Here is a 15695-nt window from a genome sequence, read left to right as displayed (position 1 = left end):
ACGAAGGACGCAACGGATGAATCTCTTCGTTGACTTTCATCCGTCCTTCTTGGATGAATCTCGTTCCTTTTCTTTTTGGCGTCAAGGTAACTCCATCTTACATTCCGCGAGGAGTGACACTTTAGTACCCCTTTGAAAGGGGTTGGGAGTCTTTGAGACTCGAAAAAAGACTTTAATTACCTAAATTACCTTCAATTTTTAAACGAATTAGTTCGACCAGTCACGAACCCTCGACCACGCGTAGGGGTCGACATAGGAGGAGCGAGAGTTAGTATGGCCATTCCCATTGGTATAGTCGTCAGGACGTTATCTCTCTCTCGCGTTGCCTCACTCGCGGAGATTCCTGCGGTGATGTTAAGGTCGAATGAGTCAATACCGATTTTCTATCCGTCTTTTGACCTCTTTACTGTAAAACTTTGAATACAGGTTCAGATCAGTGCAAATAATTGTCACATTTATTTGTAGTAACTTGGAAGTGTCGCAAACCTAAATCTGGACACGTCCGAAAAATGGCTGCGGAATGCTGCTGAGACGTGTAGCAGCGCCACATAGATTTGTAGACCAGGGGCCCGATGCTTCATTCGTTAATTATTCTGGAACGCGTGACTCTGATTGGCTGGAGTTCTTGTAATGACTTGGCTATATCCAGGCTTTGTCTCATCACGGTCTACGCATGTGACTGCGACTGTGCTACAAAGTCTGCTGCTTTTCATCTCCCATTTGAGCAGTTTAGCAATGTTTTTTTTTTATTCTTCGTTTTTTGGGGGCGAATGTGCCTACGATGGCGTTGCTCCTCCCCCGCACCTGTTGCAGCTTTCTGCCGCGGGATTTCCTGTGGGTGCAGGGGTACTGAACCTTGGCAAATGATTGAGCTGTGCACTGCACCGTTTCAGTCGTCCTGTCGGATTTGGGGTGCGGCATTTGTCCCAGTTGTCGCAACGTGTCCACGTGGGAAAAAATACACAAAAAAAGCGATATGAGTATAATGTAGAGTATAAACAGAAAAGAAAAAAAATATCAATAAAAGAGAGGAAGAGTGACAGCTCCTTCATGAGCGCCGGCTCATTCTTGTACACTGAAGATACGCATGTCCATGTTTGACAAGTAGGCAATAGTAACAAATGTATCGCTCGCAAAATCAGATATGGCAACGACAGCAAGATGCTGCGGCAAAAGCACGTTGCGATGCGTTGTGATGGGCTGTTCTAGTACGGAAGCAATACAATAGCGCAGTAATGATCCGCCTATTCCGCACCAGTGTGTGCGAAGCCACATAATGTCGCACATCGTCCGTTGCGTGATTATCTCAACTCCATATATCCCGTTGTTATCTGCGAAATAAGCCAATGGCATAATCGTGACCTTTCGAGATCTGCCAGATGATGCTGAATGTTTGTTCTCAGAGTCCGGTTGATTGACGCCGCCGCGTCCGCACAGTCGGGACGATGTCTGTGGGAACGTGTCTTAACTATACCCCCTCGTCGAGACAATGGCGTACACTGCGGTACTTAAATATGCCGGCGAACACCATCAGCATTTCGGTGGGACACCGCTTCGTAAGTGCGGGGGCAGTTTTTGTTATTACCATTGTTTTTCACCCGCCACGCTGGGTATATAGGGGGCACTTTTGTTGACGTTAGAAAGGAAAGAATGCGGCCGCATTTGGAGTTGTTCACGTACAGTCCGTGGGCCGGTATAGCAGAGTAGCTTGCGGGTGATTCTGTTTGATGGAACTTCGGAGGACGTGCAACATTTCGTTTTCATGTTGGGTTCACAGACCAGCGGCATGGCCGAGCAGGTTAAGGCCTCCCGCTCGTTGGCTGTAGCCAAGGCCGTGCTGAAGACTGGGAGGTGCTGGGTTCGAATCCTACCACCGGCTGTGCCGTCTGAGGTTTTCCCTGGGTTTTCCGAACACCTTCCAGACGAATGTCGGCACTGTTCCCCTTTGATGTCGGCCCAGGACGCATACTAACCCCCCTGTCCTCCACTCCTTCCTGCTGTCCTCTCTCTCCATCTGTCCACATCTGTACGCCACTCATAGCCACAGTTGTTTCGCGACGCTAACACGGAATGTATGAATGAATCAATGAATGGATGAATGAATGAATGAATGAATGAATGAAATGAATGTTGTGTTCACAGTGGGGGCAGAAGCTGCGGGAGTGCGCTTCGTGCCTTTCTTGAAGCAGCTCTCGCCGCTCGTGAGTCCGTGACGTCACGTGTTCTTGGCAGTCGCGTCAGGTTGTTCGTAACGAATAACGATGAAGATCCGTCTCGCTGTTTCGGACAAAGTTGACTCCCGACAACTATTAAAAGTGGAGAAGTAGAAAGTCATTGTTACTTTCGCATCTACTCTCTCTCTCTCTCTCTCTCTCTCGAGAGAGAGAGGTAATGTGGTAAACGGTAAATACTTAATCCAGAGCAAACTGTCATCTGGGCTTGTTATTTGAGGCGCGGAGTTTCTCACTTAGTCAACGACAATGCATGTAACCGCCAGCTGCTATCTGCAATTGCCATCTGCGGAACACGAGTCAAACAATGCGAAAAACGTGGCCAGTGGCAGATTCGTTCCACCTGCTATTCCCGAAATGCCATTCCCGAGTGAACTTCTTAGCACTGCTCGGGATCTATGCCGCTCAGACGAGACGTGATTTTGCGCCTGAACCGGTGGATTTTATTTCCGCGCTCCTGTAAGGGCTCATAGAATAGTCGTTCGCAGGTACAGGTTTGTATTTACAATAACGGTAATACCTATTTTGTTCCGGTACCTAGTAATGTGGTTTTGTCACGAATGAAGCAAATAGTTCTGGTAGAAAACCGGTAGTTGTTTCGGTAGCAAAAAAATGTATACTTGTTGTGCGAATATGCAATCTCGAAAGCACGTGTCAAAACCTATATCACGAGGCTTGAGTTATTTTCCCTGTATAGCATGGAGCTTGGGTTTTCCCACTTGTGGATTGTCGGTGTCGTCACAGTGCGGTCGCCGACCTTGATTCTGAGTATTACTGCATCACGATGAATCACGCTGCTATTGTTTGTTGACGTCACGTTGTTAATTGCCCGGAAACGTGTCTCATGCAAGTACGGAATACACTTCGCACTTGAATGATCCCGGTGCTACGGTCTTGAAAGTTTACAGTTTACATAAAATAATACTCTCGGGCCTGAAAATCTTTAATATGTAGACTGGTATGTACGTCTCTAATGCACGGGGAAGGCGTAATGCAAGGCAACCCATTGATCAAGGAACCCATCGAACTTATTACACTTCGAGGAATTCTAAATATACCCAATACTCCACACACGAAAAAAAAAAAAAAATACCAGAAATTGAAACAGACGTTACGTTGCTGTACGAGCGACACATTACGTTACCTCGTTACGTTACGTTACGTTACGTAGTTTTTGCTCGAGTCTTTCAAACCCAATGAGAACTCCGTCGCGAGCGCTGGCTGGTATCTGTTTATTGCATCTTGAGCCAGAAAATAGTAAAAAGCCCTCACCTACGCAGAAGTGCGTGTCTCTTAATTTATTCCTCGTCGCGGGACGGTCTCACGGAGGATGAAGGGAGTCTCATTTCACTTAGCAGCGGCCGCTGCTGAGTGTGTGTGATGGGCCAAATGGTGATTAGGAATGCGCTCACACAGAGGGTCAGGCCTCCGATGATGAGTCGGAAAGCGAGGTGGTACTAAAGTGGGTTCATTAGGAGGACGGGGAGGAAACGCCAGGGAGAGGATGCTCGCAATCGATACATAGCTTCTGTAGGCCTCGACAGCACACTTCCCTCCCTTCCTCCCACCCTCCCCGCGTGCCTGCCTTGCCTAGCTTGGTTGACTGCAGTCGCCTTTTCGCGCTACGCGGCTTTGCGCCACTCGTGCAGCGTCTCCCCCCTTTCGTTTTGTCTCTTTCTTAGCTCATCCAAGTTGGCGTCTGCTTTTGCGTGACTTGCGGTAATAACCCGGCACGGTGATGGAATACGAAGTAGAGAATTTGTAACAGGTTTAATAACCGGGTGACGGTGGAAGCAGTAGCGACCATCTAATGTGGCGGAAAATGATGAGGAGATAAGCACGCTGTCTCGTTGACCTTCTTCGTGCGTAGAGCTCCTTCGCTGTGCCGCGACACACGGGAGCATCGTTTAGGTGTAATTAGTAATCGTCAAGAATGTCTCTGTCGGAGTAATTTAGACGAAATATAATATGCAACAAGAGGGAAACACGGGATATGTAGTGTTTGTATTCGGGTAGAGTTCGCGGCCGATTCTGCGAGTCTTGCGGGGGCAAGGTTCAAGAAGAGGTACCTCTACTCTCGCCCTTCGCATTTCCCGTCCCTATGATATTGCGTTCTCTCCTGCTTGTCCAAGCAGCAGCAGTGCCCTCCTCGGTAGCTCAGTCGGTAACGTGTTGGCTTGCTGAGCCCAAGATTGCGGGTTCAAACCGGCCCGAGGACGGTAGCAATGTGGGGGAGGTAATCATTGCTTGCAGCACTGTTTGTCGGAGATTTCCGGTACACGTAAAAAAAAAAAAAAAAGAAACCCAGGTGGTCGAAATTATCCGCAGTCCTACCCTGCGGCGCGCACAACGTGTCGCCACACTGGGCAGACAAACCTTGCGTGTAACATCACTGTATCATTAGTATTCCAATCAACAGGCACCCTCCACGTCAAACTCTAGTGCTACCGCTTAAAAATAAAAAAAATAAAAAGAAATGAAGCAACGCGAAGCAATAAAGAAAATGAGGGAGAAGGCAGTTTCTTATCAATCAGTTCAGGCTAGTTCCTACCTGCTCAATTTAGCCGATGCCCTTCCCGTCCGCGAGGAATGATTCTTCATAATTTTACCCTTCATTATTTCGTTGGCTCTCCCAGCAAATCGAGGGTGTCTGAGGTGGGAGTGAGTCTGAGATATGAGAAGCGAGAAAAAAAAAAAAAAGAAAAAGAAAAGAAGTCCAGGCGTAGCTGGGGCTGCCCGCAGAGAAAAAAAGAATAATAGAGAAGTACCGCGAGGTAAAAGTGGCAGATGGTTTGCGCCGGTCGAATGCACGTCCTGGCTCTTTTATCTTCGTGTGGCTCTCCTGTTTGGGTTCCGGCCCCCGCTCCTTCGCAACCGGACACATGCGTGCAGAGCACGGTGCACACTGTTCTCCACTGTGTGGGCGTTGTCCTTAGCTTTGAGGACATAGTGCGGTTCCTTTTCTTCTCCCTGCTTACGAATGCTCTCATGCATATTTCACGGCATTGACTCGAGAGAAACTATATCGCTATAATGATCTTTGGGCTTGCTTTGTGCCTTCGGTTTAGACGTTCCCCAAGATCCAGGAAGATCCGTGTGATTTGAACGGCCTTATTTGGCGATATGCATATCTGGTGCCGAAAGACGAGGGTACACTTCTTTTGACCGATTATTGGGCCTGCAAACCAACGGACCCGCGGGACTGGTATGTTGTTCATGTCTTAGACGATGAACATCCCGAGTCAGTTACATTTCATCATGTTCACCAGATCCCCACAACGCGTACATCTTTGCGAGACCTTGCCGATACGAGAGACTGTGTGGTTGAGTGCTACGCCCCGTGGTGTATGATGCTAAGTAACATCTCGATATGCTTCGCACTAATTTATGTTGTTGTACCTTCGAGGACAGGGGTGCACATTACGCGCACCAAGTCGTAAAGCACACGGGCATATTCCACCGCTTGCGTGTGATGCACTTGTCGAGACATATGGTATCTTGGCAGGTCCCGAGCAGGTCCCTCGGTGAGCTTATTGGCCCGTTGTGGGATGCTGGCATTACATGGTAGCACCTGCTTGCCGGCCCAAGTGTGATGGTGGATGCATGGATCGGTCGCGCCGACGCCAGCTGCCCCCTGCGGCGGCTGCTGCTGCCACCGGCAACACCTGTCGCCACCGGTCCTACCGGTCCCTACGCACCTGGCCACCATGCAGTCGCGCTTCACTACCACGCACCGCAAGAGGATCAACCCGTTTTAATATCTTGTAAAAGGCCTTGGGACGGGTGAATATCCCAGCGGGGGTAAGACACCTATAAGGCTTCGGTGTCATCGTCGTCGCACCGTCCAATTAGATTAAATGGCTGATGGTCATGTACTTGTCGCCTCGGCTATGAATTAAGGCGTCCCCAAATGTGCCTCTTTGGGTCCTTTGACGCTGCGAAGGCTTCCATTAGCCTGACTACCGGGGTGGTCCGCTGACAGACCGGATTTGGCTTGCAGGTTTTCGGGATAACCTTTTACGCTGCCGCAATCAAAATGCGCGATTATAAGGCGCTAAGTGGTGCATAATGTCCGCGTAATATACTCCGAGGGCTGTTGCGACCGTCGCGCTCCGGGCACCCGTTCTGGCATGTCGCTTGGATACGGGACATTGAACGCGAACGAAACATCTGTCTCCGGCCGGTGTCGTTGCTGTTTCATAAGAAACTTCGGCAAGGACGGGTTTACAAGGTTGTCGGTTGTTATTGCGAAACGAAGATGAGGGGCGATTGTCCCCCTTTGGTTCCAGCTATGCTCCACCTGCCGCCGAGGGGCGCGTGCTGCGTATAATTGCCAGGTTGTCTCGCGTACATACCGCTTAGGATATGCCGCTTTGTTTTTTGTTAAAAAAGTCGCGCCTAGGAACTCGTTCCGTTCGCCAAGTGCACAACGGTCCGTTAAAGAAAAAATGTAATCACTCGCACGTTCCTCGTCTTTATTTTTCTTGTGACGTACCACTGCGCATCGTTTGCCGCTGCCTCCTGCAGGTAGTGGCCTATAATCGAACTGCGTTCATTTTGTAGATCGGATCATTAATCTCTTCTGAAATCACTTGGAAGTCGTCGTAGAAATGTAATTACGAGTGAACTGTAAGTCTGGCGGCTCGTTTTACGCTTGTATCGTTGCCACAGGACATATACCCTCGGTATCCGGAGTCTTGTTCTTGTGGCCGTCATATAGCGGCGGGGACGTATTAGAGATAACTGGCCGGGCTGTATCGTTCTCTTGTCAGTGCCTCTTCCCGATATCACGGTGCTCACACCTGAGTTGACAACTTGAGATGTTCGCCACCTGCGCTTTTTGTGTGACTGCTCTGACTACTCTTTCTCTCCGCAGTGTGAACTCTCCGACACTCTCTTTATTTGAGTCTGATGCCGGAGAATGCACAAGTATATGATACGCGCTCTTGAGCTGCCCTGCATGAGTTTGTATATGTATACCCGCTGACGCGCCTTAATTACGTAATGTTGGCAGGCTATACCTTCAACTGATAATTTAGTTATTTCCGCAGAATGTACGCTGTAAATTACTGTAATTAAAATTATACCAATGTACTGCAGAATGTCAAGAGGGAAAATGGCCGTTACAGTCGTTCTGACACTTTCATGGATGAAGTTCATTACGAGATGCACGCGTTGTACTGCGAGCCCGAATGCTGAGAAAAGCCATTATTTTTTCCACGCGTCGTAGCTGGCGAGACGTAGGCCCTCGAACACATGCCCGCGTCAAGCCATGATGTCAGAGCAGTTACGGCCGTTCCAACCATTATGTAGCCGTAAGCACGTGACCTCACCAGCGCTACCTGACTGGCGGAGACGACAGCAGTGACGTCAGAGCCGGATGAGTTTCGGTGTGTCGTAGCCAAGGTCGTGCTGAAGGCTGGTAGGTGGTGGGTTCGAATCCTACCACCGGATGTGCTGTCTGAGGTTTTCCGAAGACTTTCCAGATGAACGTCGGCACAGATCCCCCTGAAGTCGGCCCAGGACGCATACTAACCCCCTGTCCCCCACTCCTTCCTGCTGTCCTCTCTCTATTTGACCACGTCTGTACGCCGCTCATAGCCACAGTTGCTTCGCGGCGCTGACACTGAATAAAAAAAAGTGTCTGCGTGAGCGGCGGCGACTTTCTGCGCGTCTGTTACACCCTTTGCTATAAAACTTGGAATAGGCTGGTTTCGCACCGATGCAAATAATTGCAGTTATCCGGCATAACTTGCGGGATGAAGTGTCGCAACCCCTTCGAATATCTTGTGGTACCCCGTGTTGTCATGCCAGAAAGCATCAACTGGCAACCGGCAGCAGGAACCGAAACTCACCTGAAAGCATGGGCGTGTCAGTCGAGGCCGTGCATGTGGGATGAGGGTGTTTGTCTTACCTTCCTATTTTTAATGCGCGCAAGGGAAGAAAACGGAACTCCAGAACGAAATTTTGATCGCAGTAAATCCTCACGCTCCGTATTTAAATATAGTTTGTACTCTTCGTGTCATATACAGTAACTGTGCAAAACTTAGAATAACATCATGGCGACCGGTCACGTTCTTACGTGCGCGTGCTGTGGCTTTGTCGACGTTCACGATCTTCTCGCCTTCCTCCTTCCATCTTTATCCGTCGCAACGAATTCATTCCTCTAACTAATGGTCTCTATACTCGTGTTCAACTTAAGAAGGAAAAGAAATCTAGTCCGCCAACTACATACGCCGTTGGAGAAGAGGAGACTCAATAGCGCGCCAGGAAATACTGCAGCGCAAAACCGAAACCATGCACCCACGTGGTCCCGCGGGGCGTGTGCTCCCGGTCGTCCACAATTGGCTGGACGTTGATGACGTAAACCTGCTTCGAAGGGATGTGTCCGGCGGTCACGCCCCGCTATGTTTGCGTGGTAACTGCGCCCCCGCGGTGCACTGAATACGGTTAAAAGTCGATATGTGTATGATAGTGAGGGATCATGAGAATCGTTTCCAGCAGAGTACTCGGAATTCTCGAAAATCATTTCATGGTCGCTTTAAGTTGAACACGACTATAGAAGTTCGGCATACGCTGACTTACCTGCCGTCGACTTAACATAATTTAGCATTAGCTGTCGCATTAGGTGGCAGAATGTAGTCAGGTTGTATTGGGCTATACTAATGTCGAGTTGCGTTAAGTTAGGTTAGGTTTATGATACTAGAAGGGCGTGTTGATTACATGTATGTCCGTTATGATCTTTGTTGTCAATGCGCCATTAAACTCCCAATCATCATCATCATCAACAATGTATGTCCGTGTCCGCATGTAGACCGCATCGAAAAGTTTGTTATAGAAATGGCATGTGCAGCGTTTGGGAGTTTTAGAAAATCGTAAGCGCCCTCCGATTCCATATCGCTGTCAATCAATGAGATATCAGCAACGTGATGTCACCCACTCCAAAGGAATCGGGCAATTGGCTTACCATGGTTTCGGAAACGTTATCATGAAACTTGTACGTTTCCCTAAAACTCTCTATTGACAGCTTTAATGTTCCGCATCCTTGTCTAACGCTGATAAAGGTCGAGCCAGCCCCCAGTAGCACCTTATGGAGAGCAGTTTCCCAGTTGGAAACGAACGCAAAACTATCAGCTGCTGTCAAATTACGAGTAATTGTGCATAAGATCAGCATTCTGGGTATCCCATGCAGCACGTAAAACTCTCATACGCCCGTGTACAGAAGGTAGAGCAAACTGCTTTTTATCGTGTATCTCATTACGCCTCCTAGAAGGCGAAATTTACAGGTAGCGCCCCTGATGGCTATCTGAGGTACTTCCATAAACTAAAAAAAATCAAATGGCTTTCCATGCGCGAACGTAACCCCTATATTAGTGCTGTAACAGTTCCAATATTCTGTCGAATCCAACCCATGGTCTTGTGATCTGTCCAGTGTGGTACTAATCGCCAACACCACGTTCAAAATAAGGTTATTGCTGTATTCGGACATTTTCGCGACACCTAAGGTCCGTCCACGGCTCCGTTGGCACCCATGTGCCATAGCTTCACTGGCAAAGTATTCGAGATGGCTGTAACCTTCGCGTTGTGAGTTAGAATGAAGCAGCAGACGGGGAATAGAGAGGTGCTTGGTTCGAATCCCACCGTTGTCTGGCTTCTGGGGCGACTGCCATGCTTCAGTCTGTCACGTTCTGAGGTAACCTTGGGGCTTGTGCTGTGTTCGTCTGTTTGTGCGTTTCAACGAACAGTTACTTAGAGTTACAGCCTCAATCATTGGCTCTCGTCGCCCCCGTCTGAGCATGAGGATAGAGACAGAACATACATTGTGATGCACATATAAGATCCCGGTGCGGTGGTGTGCTCATTGATGGCGAGCTAGCGTTTGCCGCTGCCCGTTGCGTGATGGGAGAGACTTCCTTTCTGGGAAATGGGCTCGCGTGTGCGTTCGGCTCCCGGATCAGTGGGGTGGCACCCGCCCCCTTCCTCCGTCCGTTTTCTTTCTGCCGTCCTCCCATCATATCTGACCTCTCGTCACAGCTCAAGAAGCCACTGCGCTCCGCGGTGCGTGACTCCGCGCTCTCCGTTTTTTTTATTTATTTATTTGGCGGCCGTTTCTTTCATTGTATCCACGTTAATTACGTATGGATTCGTGGAAGTTGAGATGATTTTAGTGGTCGGACGTGGTTTTGTTGTACCGTTTTCTTTTCGCTATTTTGCTGGGATTTTTTTATTTATTCGCTCGTAGCCTCGTAATGCGTGCTTTCCTCAGGATTATCACATAGCGCTGATACCCTAAGAGCGCGGGAAATAATATACTGGGCGTTTATTTTTATTCGTTACAGAATTTTTATTAAAGCACTAGCTGAGCTAAATTGGTGCCGTTTTTGCAGTTCAGCTCTGCGGCCATTCTGACATCCCCTCGAAGAAAGTATGCAACTACAAGATGACTAATTCCCCATTATTAAATAACTCATTCATTAAAATGTTAACTAGCCACAATTTCACCACAGGTTTGGCACACTATGACCTTAGTTGTCCGTGCGCCATAAAAATCCGAATCATCATCATCGTCTTTGATTAGAGGATTTTGGGCAAAAGCGGGAGATCAGGATGAGGGACCATCCTAGTTGCAAGCCATTCCACGTTTAAAAATCCTGAAACACGCACCTGCGTTAAGATATCCATCCCCGAATTCTGATATGCAAATGAGCCGAAACCCCGGCGGCCTGGAACGCAGGGCGTACAGCCCTCATGTCACGTCAGAGGTACACGTGATTTGGAGCGATGGAGATGATTGGTGTAGGTGCCGGCCTTGCGGGCCAGATAACCGCTTTCCCCGCCCAGATAAGCTCGCCGTCGGCGAGGGTGATGTGCTTCTCAGGCCCGCTTTTTCAGTTTCGGCTCATTGCGTATCAAAATTCGGGGATGGATATCTTAACGCAGGTGCATGTTTCAGGATTCTTTAAACGTGGAATGGCTTTCATCTAGGATAGTCTCTCATTCTGATCCCCCGCGTTTGCCCGAAATCCCCTAATTAAAGAGTTAATTAATGAATTTTAGGTATTTAGTCATCTTGTATCGTTGCACATTTTCTTCGAGGGGATGTCAAGCCTGGCCGTAGAACTCAACTGCAAAAACGGCATCTATTTTGCTCTGCTAGTTTTGCAATAAAAATTCTGTAACGAATAAAAATAAACACCCGGTATAAAGTATGCACACGATCCCCGGTTTACATTGTTTCCTATTTGCGATGTCTTCGCCCCGCTGTAGTTGATTTGAAAATACGAAATTTCGAAATAGTCGATATTATAGTCCAACTCGAATATTGAGCCCTTTAATCAGGGGCCAGATACGTGACGTCACATCTTTCAGTTTACTTATTACAATTTCTCGCAATGACGGTTGAACGTTTGGTTACAAAATCTGAACGCGTTAGAGATTTGAAGAAATAAAAAAATAAATATAAATAAGGAGTTCTAGTTCTTAATGTAGCCCCATGCATCCGTAGATTTAAATTAATTCAGCGATATTTCCTAATTCTGCCAAATTTCATTTCGTGGTGGGTGGGGGGTGGGGTGGGGAGATGACACCTGTATCTGCTGTCTTTTCGGGCTGTTTTATTTAAATTTTATTTTTTCATGTATTTTTGGGGGCGTTCTGTGATCGGAGGGTGAGGGGAGATGATGCCGATAACATAAGTACCCGAATTAACGAAAGTGCCATCACTGACCAACCCTGAGGAGGCTCATCCACTGACTGTTCAGGATCTTCTTTCAGCTGCTGCTGGCTTGCAGTGATGTAGCTCCCATGAGCATGCGTGCCTCACTTCCGGCCTCCTCTCGGCGCACGCGATTTGGTCGACCTCGGTCACGCGACGGTTCCGCGGCTGGGATCGGCCCGCAGTGTTCGATTGCGTTGCTCACTCGGAGCTTTGCATTTGTTTTCTGCTTCACGCATCCGCTCTTTGCGTCCGAATTATGGAGCTCACGACGAAGTATTCCTGGAACCGTGTATCGCGTCGTCAGCAAATGGACGCCCGCAGACGTCAGTTGGCATGCATCAGCCGAATGAACGACGCGGTATAACGTTCAGTATCGAACGTGGATATCTCCGCGTGTCCGAATCAGCACGAACGTTATTGCTAGCGTTGTATGATTTGTCTAGCTCGCGCGTGACGACCTTTCGGGTTTTAGTTTCCTACACACGTTCACAGTTTGTCGCATATTGGATCTTGAAGTTGAGTGAAGCTCGTGGTTGTCACGTTGCAACAGCGAAGGCGCTAAGATTTTAATTTTTGCCCAAATGCATAGACGTGTTGCCACTTCTCGGAAAACCGGGCATAATTATTCGCAAATGACTCCCGCTGTTTTCCGAATAACCGAAAAGCTTCTCACTAGAGGATATGTCGCGCTTGTTGATTATGCAACGTCTCAGGAGGAAAGCGTTCGGAACTTGGGACAGCGCTGAACATTTCCTCTCTCTTCTATTGATTTGTCATTCAAGGGGATGGGCTTTCCAGAGAACGCAAACGGCTTTTCGGGGGATCCCTTCCCGCTGTTCTCTTCCTCTCCCCCTTTTCACGAGGTCGTGTCGTATTTCGCCGCCTTCCGGCCTGCTCCCCCTTCCTCTCCCCCTTTCATCCTATCTGCACCTCACCAATCTGAGGGAACAGAACGAGTGCACTCGAAATATGTGCGGATGTGAAAGTCTCCATTGCGTCCGCGTGGAAGGGTGCTAGCACGCGCTGCTTGGAACGTTTGTGGCGTGTTTTTTGTTTTTCGTTTTGCTTTTTTCAGTTTTAGTACACCGTTTTTGCATCTCCGATACGATATCCGGTACGGCGTTGGTCTCACAGCGCATGCGCGCGACGCTATCGGAGCTCAGTTTGTGTACCGCCGGTACGCGTTTGAGTAGTATATCGGAGGTGTCACGTGGATTGTGGGACCCCGCTAAAAGAAGACCAGGCCAGCTACGCGAGAAGCAAGATGGCGGTCTGAATTCGCGTAGCATTTTTATGCTGCTCAATGCGATTGCGAGTAGTGGATGCAACGAAATGGATTGCAATAACAGAACTCCTCAACAGCGTAGCATCGAAAGGCTTCACAGTTCAGGGTCCGGGACTTGCCACGCGGGAGCGCCACGACGTTAGAGAGTTTTGGTAGATAGTACGCTATCGCCTTTGCGTACGGGGGGGATAGCGTTGATCGTTCTGCGCACGCCCATAACAGAAAGAGAGCTTAGCGCAGTGCACACGACCGCCAGCGCTATCCCATACGTACGCAAAGGCGATAGCGTACGGTGTACTAAAACCCCAAGAGCGTCAATCTCGCGTATCGCGATACCGTTTCGAATTCTTGTACCGTGTACTGTACCGGGACATTGCAAACTGTTTTACTAAAACACACTATAGTTCCTGTTCCGCTACCGTCTCGAGTACTCTTCACCGTAGCTGTTACTACCTCTTTAAAGTGTCTTCCGTTCATTTTTCGTCAGGCAGGCTTGGCTTCTGTGTTTTGTTCAACGTTTGTTCTGTTCACAGTTTGTTCTGTATTTTCGTTAACGTTATTAAATTCACTTTTCAGCGAGGGAAAGAAGGAAAAAGAACGCGGTATTTCACGTGATCCCTGGATAAAGAGCCATTTGGTTCGCAGCCATTTCTTGGCGTGTTCGGTTTTATCCCCGTAACACGTACCTTCTTCACTCGAAACATATGGTCAGTAAAAAAAAAAAAAAAATCACCCGAAGAAAGCAAAAAAAAAAAAGTCAAAGAAAACCTTCAAAATACTGTACAGATCACGGTGGTACAGACTGTATAGTCTTTCCAACCTGTAAGAACGGAACGTTTGCACCCTAGCTACGCTTGTTGCTGTTGGCTGCAATAACTAGTGGCGTCACTCTACGTCGTGACAAGCAGCGCGTCGACACCGAAACTATGGGATCCCTAAAGGTGGCACCTGGTGTCGCTGCAGTATAATTCTGCCGGCGGAATAACCCTGTTAGGGTTCACGGACTACATTTCATGCCGCTCTTACGTTGAACGCGGCTCACGAAAAATCGTCAATACGAAACGGGATTGCTCGTACGACTCCCGAGACAAAAGTACGAAATATACGAAAGCTCCAGATGAACCTTTGTCATATAAGTGCTTCTGCTTCGAATGTTTCATCGTCAGATGAAGAAAGAATACGTCCCGCCAAACGGCTTCAATGCGGTCGGTACGTCGCGGCAGAGGAAAAAAAGGGATTCAATAAAGAAGGCAGCAGAAAAGAGAAGAAACGGCACTTTCGACGTATGGCTGGGGAGGCTGCACTTAATATCGATTTCTGTTTGTCTGGTCTTGCGCTCGAGCGTTGTTTCGATTGCAGCTGAGCGGAAAAATATACGACAGCTCCCGAGACAATCCAGGGAGAAAATATACGGCGATGATTTCGGCGGCGGAATACGAACGCGGCGTTCTTCCTTTCGGTCACGCGGAAAGCGCAGCGAATATATCAGGCATGGCTCTCTTCTTTTGCGGTGGCTGACTTTCGCCCCGGATGGATACGGCATAAGCTACCAGGGATGGCTGGGTGGCTGCGTTTGATTCCGTGACGCGATCACGTGGGGAAGAACGTCACCGGCGTCTCTCTTCAGTAGAGGATGCATTCCTAACGTGCCGGAAGGTTGGTGCATGTACTTTGAGCGAACTGCACCTCTATTTACGTTAACTGCCTGCAACCGTGAGGTATAAGCGAAGAACGGTACTAAGCGAACAATTTTTGAGAGGTGTCAGTTCTAGCGTTAGATCCAGAATTCTCAAAATCTCACATTCGGCATCGCCGCAAGCTGTTGTTTGCCAAGCGGAGTTTCTACCGCAGTCACTAGGAACCTTTTTATGGTTCGCCAACGGTTCTTCCACTGCCCAAACAGAGAATTCCGTTCTGAGTCACTGCCCATGCTTATTGGTCCTCCGCAGTACCGTTCGCGAATTGTTCGAGCGAAACTGATTCACTAAAACTCCCTATTGAATACGATCCCGAATCACAACGTTGCGATTGGTTTCCATTGACGCGATGCCCCGATGGTAATGCTATATCGCGCGAGACTTGTACAAAATATTACATACGACGTATTATAATCTGCTATCCTGTCTACTATCGTGTCCCCGACGAAGCTCTACGAAACATGTTTTTGATAATCCTGCAGGAATCGTATGACTGTATTGGGAAACGAATGCACAGCCCGAGACGTCTTCTTTTATTTAGCGAATGTCACAAACGGTGCGAGAAGGTCAATCACTGCTACCACCTCCTATGCCAGAGGCGGTGGCTCCAAAGGAACGCTGCGACAGAGGGCGATCTTTCTTCGCGAAGCTCCGACGATATTGCAGCTGCCGTTTTTCTTTTTGCCCCTTTTCGCGCCGTCGGAAAAACAATCGTTCGCTCGTGTGATTTTCAGAGACAGCGACAAAGCAGGCGTTGTTAGCGA

General features: G+C 48.5%; 1 protein-coding gene across 11 annotated transcripts in view; it reads left to right on the top strand.

Moving 5' to 3' along the window:
* LOC135385993 (transcription factor 12-like) overlaps positions 1–15695 on the top strand; it is a 102523-nt gene that overhangs the window by 53307 nt on the left and 33521 nt on the right. Inside the window, exon 1 of one of the 11 annotated variants that reach the window (XM_064615672.1) lies at positions 1500–1556. The exons of the other annotated variants lie outside the window; for them this stretch is intronic. Coding sequence (XP_064471742.1) covers positions 1515–1556 — 42 coding nt within the window. The 5' untranslated portion in view covers positions 1500–1514. Of the gene's footprint in view, positions 1–1499; positions 1557–15695 lie in introns of those variants that run through there. 11 annotated transcript variants of the gene reach the window in all.

This window comes from Ornithodoros turicata, chromosome 2 (assembly GCF_037126465.1).
Source record: "Ornithodoros turicata isolate Travis chromosome 2, ASM3712646v1, whole genome shotgun sequence".
NCBI classification, from domain to species: Eukaryota; Metazoa; Arthropoda; class Arachnida; order Ixodida; family Argasidae; genus Ornithodoros; species Ornithodoros turicata.
The sequence above is the reverse complement of the archived record's forward strand: the minus strand, read 5'-3'. Positions and strand labels throughout refer to the sequence as shown.